This window comes from Lytechinus variegatus, chromosome 19, assembly GCF_018143015.1.
Source record: "Lytechinus variegatus isolate NC3 chromosome 19, Lvar_3.0, whole genome shotgun sequence".
Taxonomy (NCBI): Eukaryota; Metazoa; Echinodermata; class Echinoidea; order Temnopleuroida; family Toxopneustidae; genus Lytechinus; species Lytechinus variegatus.
This window is the reverse complement of record NC_054758.1, coordinates 5379172-5391564: the sequence shown is the minus strand read 5'-3', so window position 1 is coordinate 5391564 and position 12393 is coordinate 5379172. Positions and strand designations below refer to the sequence as shown.

At 38.5% G+C, this 12393-nt stretch overlaps 1 protein-coding gene across 3 annotated transcripts; it reads left to right on the top strand.

Annotated features, from left to right (window-relative positions):
• Positions 1-1392: 1392 nt before the first annotated feature.
• Positions 1393-9555, top strand: LOC121406340 (putative neutral sphingomyelinase). 3 transcript variants are annotated; one of them, XM_041597369.1, is made up of 7 exons: positions 1393-1590; positions 3420-3519; positions 4415-4491; positions 5458-5641; positions 6596-6823; positions 7213-7450; positions 8250-9555. In XM_041597369.1, exons 1-7 carry the CDS (start codon positions 1559-1561, stop codon positions 8621-8623), a joined length of 1233 nt encoding a protein of 410 aa, XP_041453303.1. In that variant the 5' UTR covers positions 1393-1558; the 3' UTR covers positions 8624-9555. The 3 variants fall into 3 exon arrangements, with proteins under 3 accessions (XP_041453303.1, XP_041453304.1, XP_041453305.1); XM_041597370.1 differs by lacking the exons at positions 3420-3519; positions 4415-4491; XM_041597371.1 differs by lacking the exons at positions 1393-1590; positions 4415-4491.
• The last annotated feature ends 2838 nt before the right edge of the window (positions 9556-12393 follow it).

Sequence of the window (12393 nt, the reverse complement as noted above, 5' to 3'; positions counted from 1 at the left end):
TGTAAATGTCTTCGTGACTTGATTCGGTATATTTGTTGTCTCTTTAATATTGTTTGGCAATGAAGAACACGGAAGTATATTATTAAGGAATAATTAGTCATCAGCATCTTAGTGATGAGCGACAATAATGAATGGAGGTAACCGGGGAGTTAATAGGCACAGGCACCTAGCTGTAGAAAATGGATACGTGTTATGAAGGAATTCCTTGAATGTTCGAGCTACTATTATCCGTTTCATATTAAAGCCGGGGAACATAGAACCGCAGAGCTTAGAACAGGGGCCGCGGAACGGTTTTCAATGAAAGTAGGCCGGAGGGGGGGGGGGGGGACTGACCATGTAAAAAAATAAAAACCTATGGTCATTTTTACGTTTTGTGTACACGATTTTGGAAAAAAGAGTGTGTGTGTGCGGGAGGGGGGGGGGCTTAAGCCCCCCCCCAGGCCCCCGCTGTAGAAGCACATTATTGTCGTATTATTATCATTATTATAATTATTAAGGAATGAATCCAGCTAAAGACATCATCAAGTTTGCTTATGATAGGGTCTATAATACAGGCAAACTCTAAAAACCTTTTAAAAAATGGCGGCCTATTGCTCTTCAAATTCAAACAAGTGCCATGTATAGAGTTCATGAAACATGCAGCTCTTTGAAACGCTTTTTGTTTTAATTATGTGTGAGGATGGATTATGAAAACAAATGAATTAAGCCGGCGCAGCGGCCGGAAAGCAAGCCAGAAATTAAACAAAGGTCGGATATGCAGTATCCCCGGGATAGGGGTTTTACTTTGCTTGATATTGGCCGGGAAGCTGGGGGACATGTTTTCCTGATTTTTATTTTCCTAAGGGGCGCCGAGATCGAGTGCATATTTTTCATATATGCAGCGCACCCCTGGAAATCTGGTAGATGTGGCAAAATGGAGAAATGTAACAAAATGACCTCCAATTTGAACTAAAACCATTTTTTTTTGCTTGTCAAATTTACATGAAAAAAAATCATTCCCATATAGGGCCCGAGGGTGTGTGTGTGTGTGGGGGGTCTAGGCTAGGGGTGCATCTGCTGCGTCCCCAAACACAAAACTTAATCCGGGGATAATCCTCTACGCTGCGTGTGACCATGTTGAACATTTCTAATTCTTTCATTTCCATGGTTTTTTTCCAGACTAGACCATGCATACGACACTATTGCGAAAAAAAATCGAAATACTTTTAATTGTAATCGATTAGATTGGCCACGCCCACTTATACCGGCCGCGCCTACAAATTTGCGCCTGCCCAGTACATGACTGCTGACTGCATGCTGTATTCGGGCGCGCGCCGCACCCGCGCCGGCCACATGGCCTGCATGTAGCTGTACTGTGTGTACGTACGTGTATGTACATTTTTTATGTATTTTACCCGCCGCCCGCGCCCAAGCCGGCGCTTGCCATTAACGTTAGGCCTGTTTTACAATTACTATTCATATATATCTCTACTCTAGCGTCAGTTTCTATGATCTACTACTATATTACTGCCTTCTGGTGCTTGTGGTTCGTGCATGGCGGTTTCGTTTTTGATAAATAATGGAATTAAACGTTGTCACATTAAATTGCTGGTGAGTATACCGTATGTGGGTCGTAAAAAGGGTGACCGTGCTGGTTCCACTGCTACTGAGGGAGTTCTGGCCCGCTTCGCCTGCCGGAGCTTCCGCTCTTTGGGTTAGTTCCAGTGGGTGCATTGCCACCGTGCACAGCATTGGCACTGCACATGCAACACTTTCAGGGGATTTTTTAAAATTAGTAATAGACGAGATAATTTAAATCAGATAAGTTTTGATATGAAACTTACCAAATGATTAGACATCATCGTTTCGGGGATTCCCTTTAACAATATCTGACATTGTCTTAGAGATTCCCCAACTCCCATTCCCAATATAATTTAAGGCAGCGATTCGGGAGGGGGGAGATGGAGGGGGGCACTTCGGTACTTGACGAGTGGATACCATGCCCGACCATTGGGTCTCGAAAAGCACCCTAAACACATAGATCTATTTTCCATATTCTGAAAATGCACCCCATAAGTATTGGCCTGCGAAACCTAGACAGCTTGCAGCCGTCTGTTTCGAGGAGTTTTTTAACATTTAAAAAAAAAATTTCTCCTCGTACACAGACGGCTCGCTATCGTGCAGCCACCATTATTAGGGGACTTGCAATGCAAAATCCCCCCATTGGGGCTCTTCAGTTTTTGTCTTTAATGAATAAAAAATTTGAAAATTAACGTGACTAAAATGCAAATTAATATTCCCCCTTGGCATTAATTGCCAAAAAACGGAGAAAAATGAAGTTAAAAGGAACAAAAACAGTGACTTACCTCGGCTGTCGCGCAAATTCACTTCCCCGTTTTATCCGATCTTAATTTTTAAGTACATTATACATAAACATATGGACATTGAGTCACCTGCACAGATCGCGCTAGAACTTCGGTCTCTGTATTTGGTGAGTGAAGCCAACGGAGTTCAGCTGAACAACCACCGGGGCAACAAAACAGAGACTGAAGCTTTTGGTCTATGCAAAACCCTACCATTAACAAGTATTGGAATTAATAAACAAAACGATACTCTTGGCAAGTTCCTTGAATTGACCCCTAGACTCTAAACAAGTACAAATACAGCGATATTCTTATTGTTATGTCACAGACGTTGGTCATACGGGCAGAAATCCCAGGGGGACATGTCCCACCTACTCAAAATAGTAGGGGGGACACAATATCATATCCCCCTAGTTTTCTGGTCTTTTATGATGGTAACAAACTCATCAATCAAAATAAAAATAAAACATGTATGTTTTTAGTTTAGGATGAGAATGACCTTACTTTTGGAATGATAATCTTTTTTTTTTGCTTGTCAAAGTTTCCAGCCAATGGTCGGTCGTAGGTGTTTCCTTCACCTACATCATTGGGTTTAGTACAGCCCCACCTCTCACATCTCGCGCAAATCGTACTCTAAACACGTAGTGTTGACTCTTGGGGCAAAAAAAAGTACATCCTTTATAAAACATTTTAGTCTAAATTTTTTATACCCTCGCAAATTTGATCCTAAACATGTAGCTTTCCTATTAAAAATAGATGCCCTTTTTTCATTATTTTAGTTTTTTTGACACCCTTGCTATGTTATGTACGTAACATGCCCTATCTTGAAAAAGACATCCTTTTACGTTTTTTGGTCGCATGGTATCCACTCCTCAATGTAAGTGGCCCCCCAGGGGCAGCAATCTTGAAAACTACATCGCGAGGTTGTTTTATGGACTGGAGATTTTGATCGGCAACACCTCACCCAAGTTACGCATGCGGGTAAAGTTGGCCTTTGTCATAGTTGAGTTCACAATCTTTACTGGATACCTTTAATGGGCTTTCACTTGTCTTTATCATCTTTGATTCTAATTTCAGGGGTCTCCCATTCGGCATCAGTAAACACAAGGGAGAGCGGATGCAACACATCGCCAAAGAATTAGCTACAGGAGCCTATGATGTTGTATCACTTCAAGAGGTATACATTTTTTCAGTTTTAACCAAGGTCGGAGGTTAGCTAGAATTTGGGATGATTATTTCTTAAGAGTAATGACAGAGCTAGATTTGATCCTAACTTTTGTGCTGCACTCAACCCAGGTGAGGTAAATGGGTACCCTGGCATGAATTTATTCCTTGAAATGCATGATCACCTAACAGCTGCGCTGCTAAAGCCATGGTAATTATGCTGCATTACTGTTGATCACTTTAATACAGATTTCTGATAAAGTAAGTGTAAAGTGCATTGACCCAAACGAAAGGATAGTATGGAGGAAAGCCATCAAGGAAGTGAACTGTCCATCCCCACAAAGCGGGAAAAACAGACTCTTAATGTTGATGACGAATTATCTTTTTATTCTGTTCTCGTTTTCTGGTGCAACACTGGCACTGGTCCGACGGTCCCAGACCAGTAAAAATTGCAGTCATGCCAGTAAATTTTCAAAAGATTTTCTGGTCCAACATGACCAGTTATAGATATATCAAACTGATACCAATGATATTTTCTCTTCTTTTGTGAATGATAAAAATGGCTCTCCAAAATTTACAAATGGTGTTTACTGTTTGTATGTTTTTTTTTTGGGGGGGGGCAATAAGAAACAAAAAAATAAACTCAAGTTTTAAAAAATTTTATTTTTATTTTGGGGGACCAGTAAACTTTAAGTTCGGACCAATAAAAATGGAAAAAACTGGGTATCTACTGGTCCGACATGGACTAGTTGGACCAGTAGAAAAAAGGGTTAGTGTGGAGCCCTTGTTAAATAACGAAGAAAAAGTGTATCACAATGGTTCTACATGTACTTGAGTATACACAGAGTCCTTTACTAGAAAGTTTTTACAAGGATTTGACTTTTCTATTTCAATTTTCTTTTTAATAGATCTGGGTCCTGAAGGATTATGAACTTATAAAGTCAACAGTTAAAAATGTTCTACCATACAGCTTCTACTTCAGAATGTGAGTTTAACAGTTCTAACATTCTTACCACGTAAAGTGCTGCTACTACTTCTATTATACTTTCTCTACTTCATTCTTCTTCCAACTTATTGCCTTTTTTCTACCCCTCAATCCTTTATCCTTCTGCCTTTCTCCCTCCTTCCAGCCTCCCCCCCCCTCTATTCCGACTCCCATCTCTTGCCTCCCTTCCCTTTCATTTTTCCTTCAACTCCTATTCCCCCCTTCCTTATCTTCAGTCCTCTTTCCTCCTCATCTCAGACTTGGTAGTACCCGTTTCACATGAAACAAATCCACCATTTTTCTTCTATGGAATGGTTTTACTTTGTAGAAAGAATGATTTTTATTTTTTTCCATAACTTAGTATAGCAACATAACACATAATTCCAAATAAATCAAGAGAATTATCATACATGTACATACATGAAGTAATGATTATGTTTAAAGTGCATAAAGACTATAGACAGACAATGTTAATAATCAAACCATGTACATAAATGAGCAGATTTTTTTTTAACCTAAAGTTCTTTTTTAGTGAGTTTGGATTCAATTTCTTTGTTACTCATTAAGTAGGGTTTAAAGCAAGCAAAGTCAGGTGTCTTATTTTGAAAATTTTCTTGTTACGGAATGAGAGGATAATCAGGATATGTAATTTTTTCATAGCTTATAATTTGCCTAAAAGTTTCAGATAAAAGAGAAGCCAGAAATTATTTAAAAACAACGACAAATAATTGAGTTTCACCATGTTGTATTTGGGAGAGCAGGGGCAAGCCTATTTGTTGTGACATGATTTTTTTATCTTCAATATCTTGGCATATGATTGAAAACTCATTGTATAAACTCCTGTCCATTTCTTACTTGAAACAAAAAAAGTTTATACAATTTTCCAACAGTAGCTGAAATGCTAATTTTATTTTTGATTTTACTGCCCTAATGAATTTTTTCCTCTTTTTATTTCATTGTCTGCAGGGGCTTGCAGAACGGGGGGCTCTGCATGTTTTCAAAATGGCCGATCGTTGACACGTTCTATCACCTCTACTCCCTGAATGGATATGCCCATCAAGTTTTTATGGGGGACTGGTACACCGGAAAAATGGTGGCGCTGTGCAAGATAGACGTCGAAGGGATGGCTGTAAATGTCTATAATACCCATGTAAGAAGAATGCTATAGACTTGGATGTATATCTTTTTTTCTGTGAACTGTATGTGTGTCAGTCTCCGGATTGTCTTTACGATGTCTTCATATAATAAACCGAATCGAATGAATGAATATCTCAGTTTGCAAACATTTTACAATTTTTCTGGGAAGTTCATGTTTCAAAACATTTATCCATTATACATTATCAAAATCAACAGACAAAATATACACATAAAAAGACTTATGTGTTTTCTACTTTGTGTTACCACAACTGAATGACATAATCATGCCGTCTCTGCCAAGGGGGCCACTGTTATTACAAGGAGGACACTATGCTCATCCCATGATTTTTAAAAAGGAACTTAATATTTTTTTGTTCCTCCACTCTTAATTTTGCCTCAATTCTATTTTCAGGATGGGTAAGATATGTACCCTTTTCGCCTGATATTTGCAATTTCAGCACACTCTTCACTGTATGAAAGCTGAGGGTGCACCCCATACAATTTGAAAATTTACATATATTCAGCATGTTGAATGCATTGTTTGTGCACTCTGGAAAGTTTTCAGGGATGAAATGTCCACAAATTTTGCTGCTGATCTTTTACTGATTGATCTACATCTGAGCTTGGTGTCCACCTTGTTAGGTCAGTGTCTCCCTGGCTTTACTGTTTATTGTGTGAGTGTGAGAGCAGGACTCAACATAAGCAGTGGCCCGGGGCAACCAAAAATAAGAGTCGGGCCACCAAAATTCTGTAAAAGCCCACAAATGGTGGCCCAGTCGGGCTACCAAAGTTTTGATAAATTGAAATGTTTTTTTCTATGGTTTTAGGGACACCAAGAATGTGAAAGTGATGACTTTGGTGAACCTATTGTGCCACCAAGAAAATAAGTCAGTGTGGAGCCTTGGAGAGTCCTTTTCTTCAAGTAACTAAGCACCATCATACTTTTATTTCCCTTTCAAATGTACAGGCCCATGCTCTTTACGTTCCGTCCAACATCCCTGAAAAAGACGACTTCCTGACGCATCGATTGACCCAGCTGTATGAGCTCAGCGAGTTTGTGAGATTAACTTCCGGGGGATCCGACCTCGTGCTTGTGATGGGCGATTTTAATTCAGAGCCGTTCTCTCTAGCTACCAAGCTTGCTCTCTCAAATGCTGGATTACTGGACTCCTGGGAGACAAGGGGTAATAAAGAGGTATGGATGAACTACAAAATTAGTTCAATTGCTGGATGAATATGTAGTGAGTTTCATGAAATCTTATTAAGGATGTAGTGAGTAAATAGTATCTGATTTACCCTGCCCAATTTTCACTAGATATTTGAAGTTTTTAGCGATCAAGTAACCAATTTGGGTGATTATAGCAAGAACCTTGTCTAACGACCTGCTTTGTTTGAGGCGAATGTTCACAATTGGCCCAGTGGCTATAGACCCCAGTACCCCTCAGTTCCTGGTTACAATATTTCTGTAAATGCTTGGTGCTAAGTCTTGAGGGCATTTATTATTTACCAGGGTATAATTATTACTGTATATATTTTCACATTTGTTTTCATAACAAACATGCCTGCCACACCCACTTTAATCAGTACACAGATGGAATGACAATAGAAAGACTGGACAATATTCTTGCCAAAGGACAGACTCATTGCTATATGAACACAAATGATGGAGAAAGGATAGACTACAATTTCTACCAGTCATATGGTCCCTACACAGCCAGGTGCCTTAAAACTACTCTCACTATGCGGAAGATTCCGGGTTCAGATTTATCTTATTCAGACCATGAGGGCGTTCTGTCGACCATTCGTGTTACACGGTTAAAAGGTTGGATTTCATCTATGCTATTGCAGCTAATAACTGAACTTATATTAAGATTTTACTTTTTTGTTGCCTCATATATTTCATGTTAAAGATTCTTTTGCAATGAAGAAAGTTCCATTTACTCTAATGAAAATGGTATTCAGTACCAAGATAAAAATAGTCAACAAGGTTTATTTCATAAACCCAATTATGCGGAGAATAACCGCATAATTTGGTCGTAAAATTGGAGCGGGACCAGAGTTATCCGCATTATTTCGATGCTGCAATTATCCGCATAATAGCAGCATCGGGACAAGATTTTGACTTTAAGAACGCATTTCCAAAGTAATGCGGATAATTGCCATGGTGCTGTCACAAGGTCACCCTTCTCCAAGACAACCCTATCGGAGGGGGTGTGTGCAGTTGCCATGACAATTATCTGCCTTTTTTCAGGTCCGGCGCTCATAAATAATAGTGCAGATAATTTTTGGACTTTGTGAATGCAGTTTTTATTGAATTATTGGCATTACTCTTAGGCAGATAATTGGAGGATGGGTTTATGAAAGGGGTACTAGAGTCCGGTAGGCCTACATGTTAACATCAATGTCAGGTTTTATTTGTTGCAATGCCGCCAACACAAGCTGGTACTGCTATGATCTAGTAATGAGCACCACGTATGTAATATGATGTCAGTTACATCACCGCGCATCAAATATGCAAATACGGCATATGTAAATGAGACATTGCTGTATTATTGAAGTGCCAAGTCTGATCTTGATATTTGGATTTGTTTTTTGTTCCTTTTGATGATCTTTATTTACAGACAGCCAAGGTCAAGGGGATGAAAAATCAAATGAGGATGATGATGGGTCGCCTCACCAACAACTTCCAGAACTCTTGAAAGAGGCCATCTCGGTTCTCTCAAAGAACATTGAGAAGGTCAAATCAGATCAGATGTGGTCTCGTCTCAAGGCTCTCTTCTGTTTCTTCCTTCTCCTGCTCTCTGTATCGCTGGGAGATGTCAGTCCGGTCCTAGCTTTCATCTGGACGTGCGGTTTGACGCTTATAACTGCTTTCTATTTCTGCTTTGGATTCATCGTGGAGGAATGCGAGAAGAAGACGGTAACGGGTATCATGGAAAGCATGAAAGTTCGATTAAGCGCTGTTGAGAAAAGGATAAGGGTAAATGGGAAGTAGAAGGAAGAATATGTATTTTTCATGTATCTGTCATTACACCTATTTATTTGGTTCTTGTTTGTCTAGTTGTGATTGATCCGTCCCTCGGATAGGATGTTAAATGGAGAGTCGCCACCTTTGCCAATCAGTTATATAGGGAGGAGAAACCTGCGAGTCATAGTGATGCCAAACAAATAATATGTTTTGACTTCTAGCTTTAGGTTTTCTCCAAGTGACGTGGTAATGAACACTAAGATCTTTTTCTTTGGGGGGGGATGCATTGTGTAGTATAATCTTTTCTCTTGATTAATCTCACGACTTTGGTTTAAAACCGAATGAATTTTTATGATTATTACCAGGTTCCTCAGAGATTTCCTGAAGCTATTTGTCCTCTTGCTTATCACCAAACATTCATGCTTTCTTAGGAATCAGTATAAGAAGAAATACTCAAGAAAGATCCAGCCTAATAAGTTAATACCAAACATTAAAAGCATTTTATTAGAACATAGGATGTGACAGCTTTCAATGAATGTGTGAAGGAAAGATTGGTTGAAAATATGTTACATTATTCAACATGAATAACCATTTCTTTCAATACACACTAAAATTTCCATGACCATTCAGGGTCCCAGGATATCTTTCCCCTCCCTATCAAACTTCACTTGTGCCACTATCTATCATAAACATCTTGTTGGATACCAAATTTTTACATTTTTTTAAAATTTCATTTTGATTTCAATTTTTATTTTGTATTCATGATGAATCTACAGCGTTACATATACAAAGGTAATACAAATTTCACAAAACAATATAATAGCCATAATATAAGCAAAGGAAAAATGAATATTAACAAGATGCATTATTCACTTAAAAGAAACTGTCATAGTTTAAAAGAATGCAGGAGACCGCCATCATGAGTGATTAAGATTGAAAATGATGGCGGCCTTGTAAAAATGGTACATGAATGTCTTAATTTATTTTTTTTTTTTTTTGAAGTAACAAGTATTCAAAATCTTTGTTCATGTGCATATAAAGCTAAAAAAATGTCAAGAATGTGAATGAAAAAAAAACACAACCAAGTAACAATGAAAATGAAATGTTCATTAGCTGTCAAAAATGATCACTTTTTCAGGAAGTAATCTCAAAACTTTATTATCAGCAGTGTGGAATATGACTGACTACAAAAAAAAAGTACAGTATGCAGAGCTGCCAAGTAGTACTGATTTTCAGTATTTAGTACTGAAAAATGAGAAGAATACTGATAGTTTCATGTAAAATACTGATTTCTTAAGTTTCAGCTTTACATGTGGTCCTATGGTATTCTTTGAAAATACTGATTTCTTCACAGAAATACTGATTTTCAGCTTTAAAAATACTGAAATGTTCTTTTCCTTGTTGGCAGCTCTGAGTATGCAATTCATAATCTATAGTCAATGATCACCACAGAGGTGTCTGGATTTTTTTTATGGTGCTACCATACTTTCTTTATGCTATATTTCTGACAACTATTTTGTAAGTAGCATAAAGGCCAGGTCTTACTTTATTTATCAAGTGGGTGCAATGCAGGGCAAGGGAGTGTCTCTTCCATCCAGACATTAAAAATAGTTATATTGCATGGTGCTCAGGATCTGCAATGTCTACATTGTCATCCACACACCGAAAGCCTATGTAGACACCTGATTTCTGTGGGAATTCCTGGTGAATTCTTGTGACGACACGGGACGGTATAACTTTTCAGATGCCCCTTTTTTGGTAGACATCCCTATGGCTGTGGGATTTTCCTGGTGAATCCTTGAGACACACAGGAGGGTATTACTTTTCTGACACGCCTTCCAAGGTAACCATGCACCAGGTATGTGAAAAGCCTATAGCTTGCATAGATGGGCAAGAAGGATCAGGCCACCATGGTGTTGTACTTCCTTTGGTCTATCTGGTCTTCTTCTGCCATCATCTGTGATACCTGCATCATGTATCGAGTTTCTTGGTCACCTAGTTTCAGGCTTCCCAATGTAGGCATTTGCCTCGCGTTTGTGTTGCATGATGCCACGGATTCTTCGATGTGGGTGATTCTCCTCCCCACATCGTTCCTTCTACTCTTGTGAATCTGCAAAATGTGAAATAAATTCTTTCATTTTCATTTGACATATGAATATATATATATATCTTAACGCCTCCTGCCCCTCTTAGAGGTAGTTGCGACTGCTTTCGCCTTCCTCTTGAGCCTTTCAGTTCATGGCTGTTCCTCCTCCGACTCCGAGTCGTCCAGTGGATCCAAACTCGCATCAGACTCGCCCTCCCCTGCGATCTCAAAAGCCACAGAAACACCGAACGCATCCGCAACATCCTTGGCTATTCTGGTAGACATCACTGCAAACCCAGCCAAGATTTTGTCCATGCCCCGCGAAGACATATATGTATATTTTTTTGGCTGGGGAACCTCCCATATTGTCCAAACCATGTGAAAATCACTTTTCATGAATTGACTTTTTTTTCTTCAGAATTTGTGTAATTTGTATTTCTTTGAATTTTTGGAAAACCTTTTAAATTGGCAGTAGGGTATTAAAAAAATACATTTTTAGAAGAAAAAAAGAAATCCCATAGGTCTTTTACACAGATTTGATCGTGTGGATGATTCGCCTCTTGATGCAGTCTCCTTCCACTTTGGTGAATCTGTTACAGGTAACATAATGGAAGATAAGTATATATGATTTTATAATCAATTAATTTTGTTAGATTACCTGCCATTGATAAGGAAAAAACAATACCATTACTTAATATAATTATAGGGATGTACCAGTATCTTACCCAATGGGTATTGCTACATTAAGATATTGATAATGGGTCCGCAATCATGGATACCAATGTATTTCTATATTTCATCTCCAAGTACAATTCAGTTTTAATTTAAATTTATTTCATTCATAAAAAACACATAAATATGCATAGTAATAAACAAAAATATCAATATAAGAATGTGGGGACAAATGCCAAAGATTTTTTTTATTATTGAAAACCATTAATTTTGCCCCAGTTTTGATAAGATTTTTAGGCATCTATATACACGTACATGAAAAAGGGATCAATATTACATCGATGGACAAGAGTCAGCTTGGCTTTGGATTACATGTTACATTTTGGTTTATTTCAGAATTATTGTTATCTGAATTCCAATTTCGCTAGAATTTTTTTACTAGGCCTAAAATGTGTAGGTATGCACTTTGCAGAATAAGACATTCATTTATATATGGCCCCTCTCTTCATAAATCCAAAGTACTTGTTATCAAGTTCTTGGTTTTGGGCTCCTACTCGAACACATGGACGGGCTCTATGTCCTCGAATGTCCGTCTGAGCAACGTTGAATACCCGCAATACTGCTCTTGTCAGACACACTCTGACAAAATCTTCATGGTCTCTTACACATCCATGAGCTTGAAGGTCGAAGCACCTTGTTATTCCCTTGCAGCAAATGCATTCAATAGCTGTGGGCATAACAACACAGTTGCCACAGCCACACCACTCGTTGGCAAGCCTTGCCTCTTCCTGGGTCTGGGTGATCCGCTCTGGATCAGAAGCTCTGGTTCAGAATAAGACATTCATTTATATATGGCCCCTCTCTTTATAAATCCAACTTACTTGTTATCAAGACAGTTCTTGCTAATTATTGAAAAATGAATAAGGTCATAATAAAGGATTTAAAGTTCAATATCACATCAAAGTTTTGCAATGACATCAAGCAATTCTATACTTTTTGCTAAAAATCAGTCACAGTCGCGAACATACATCATGTGCGT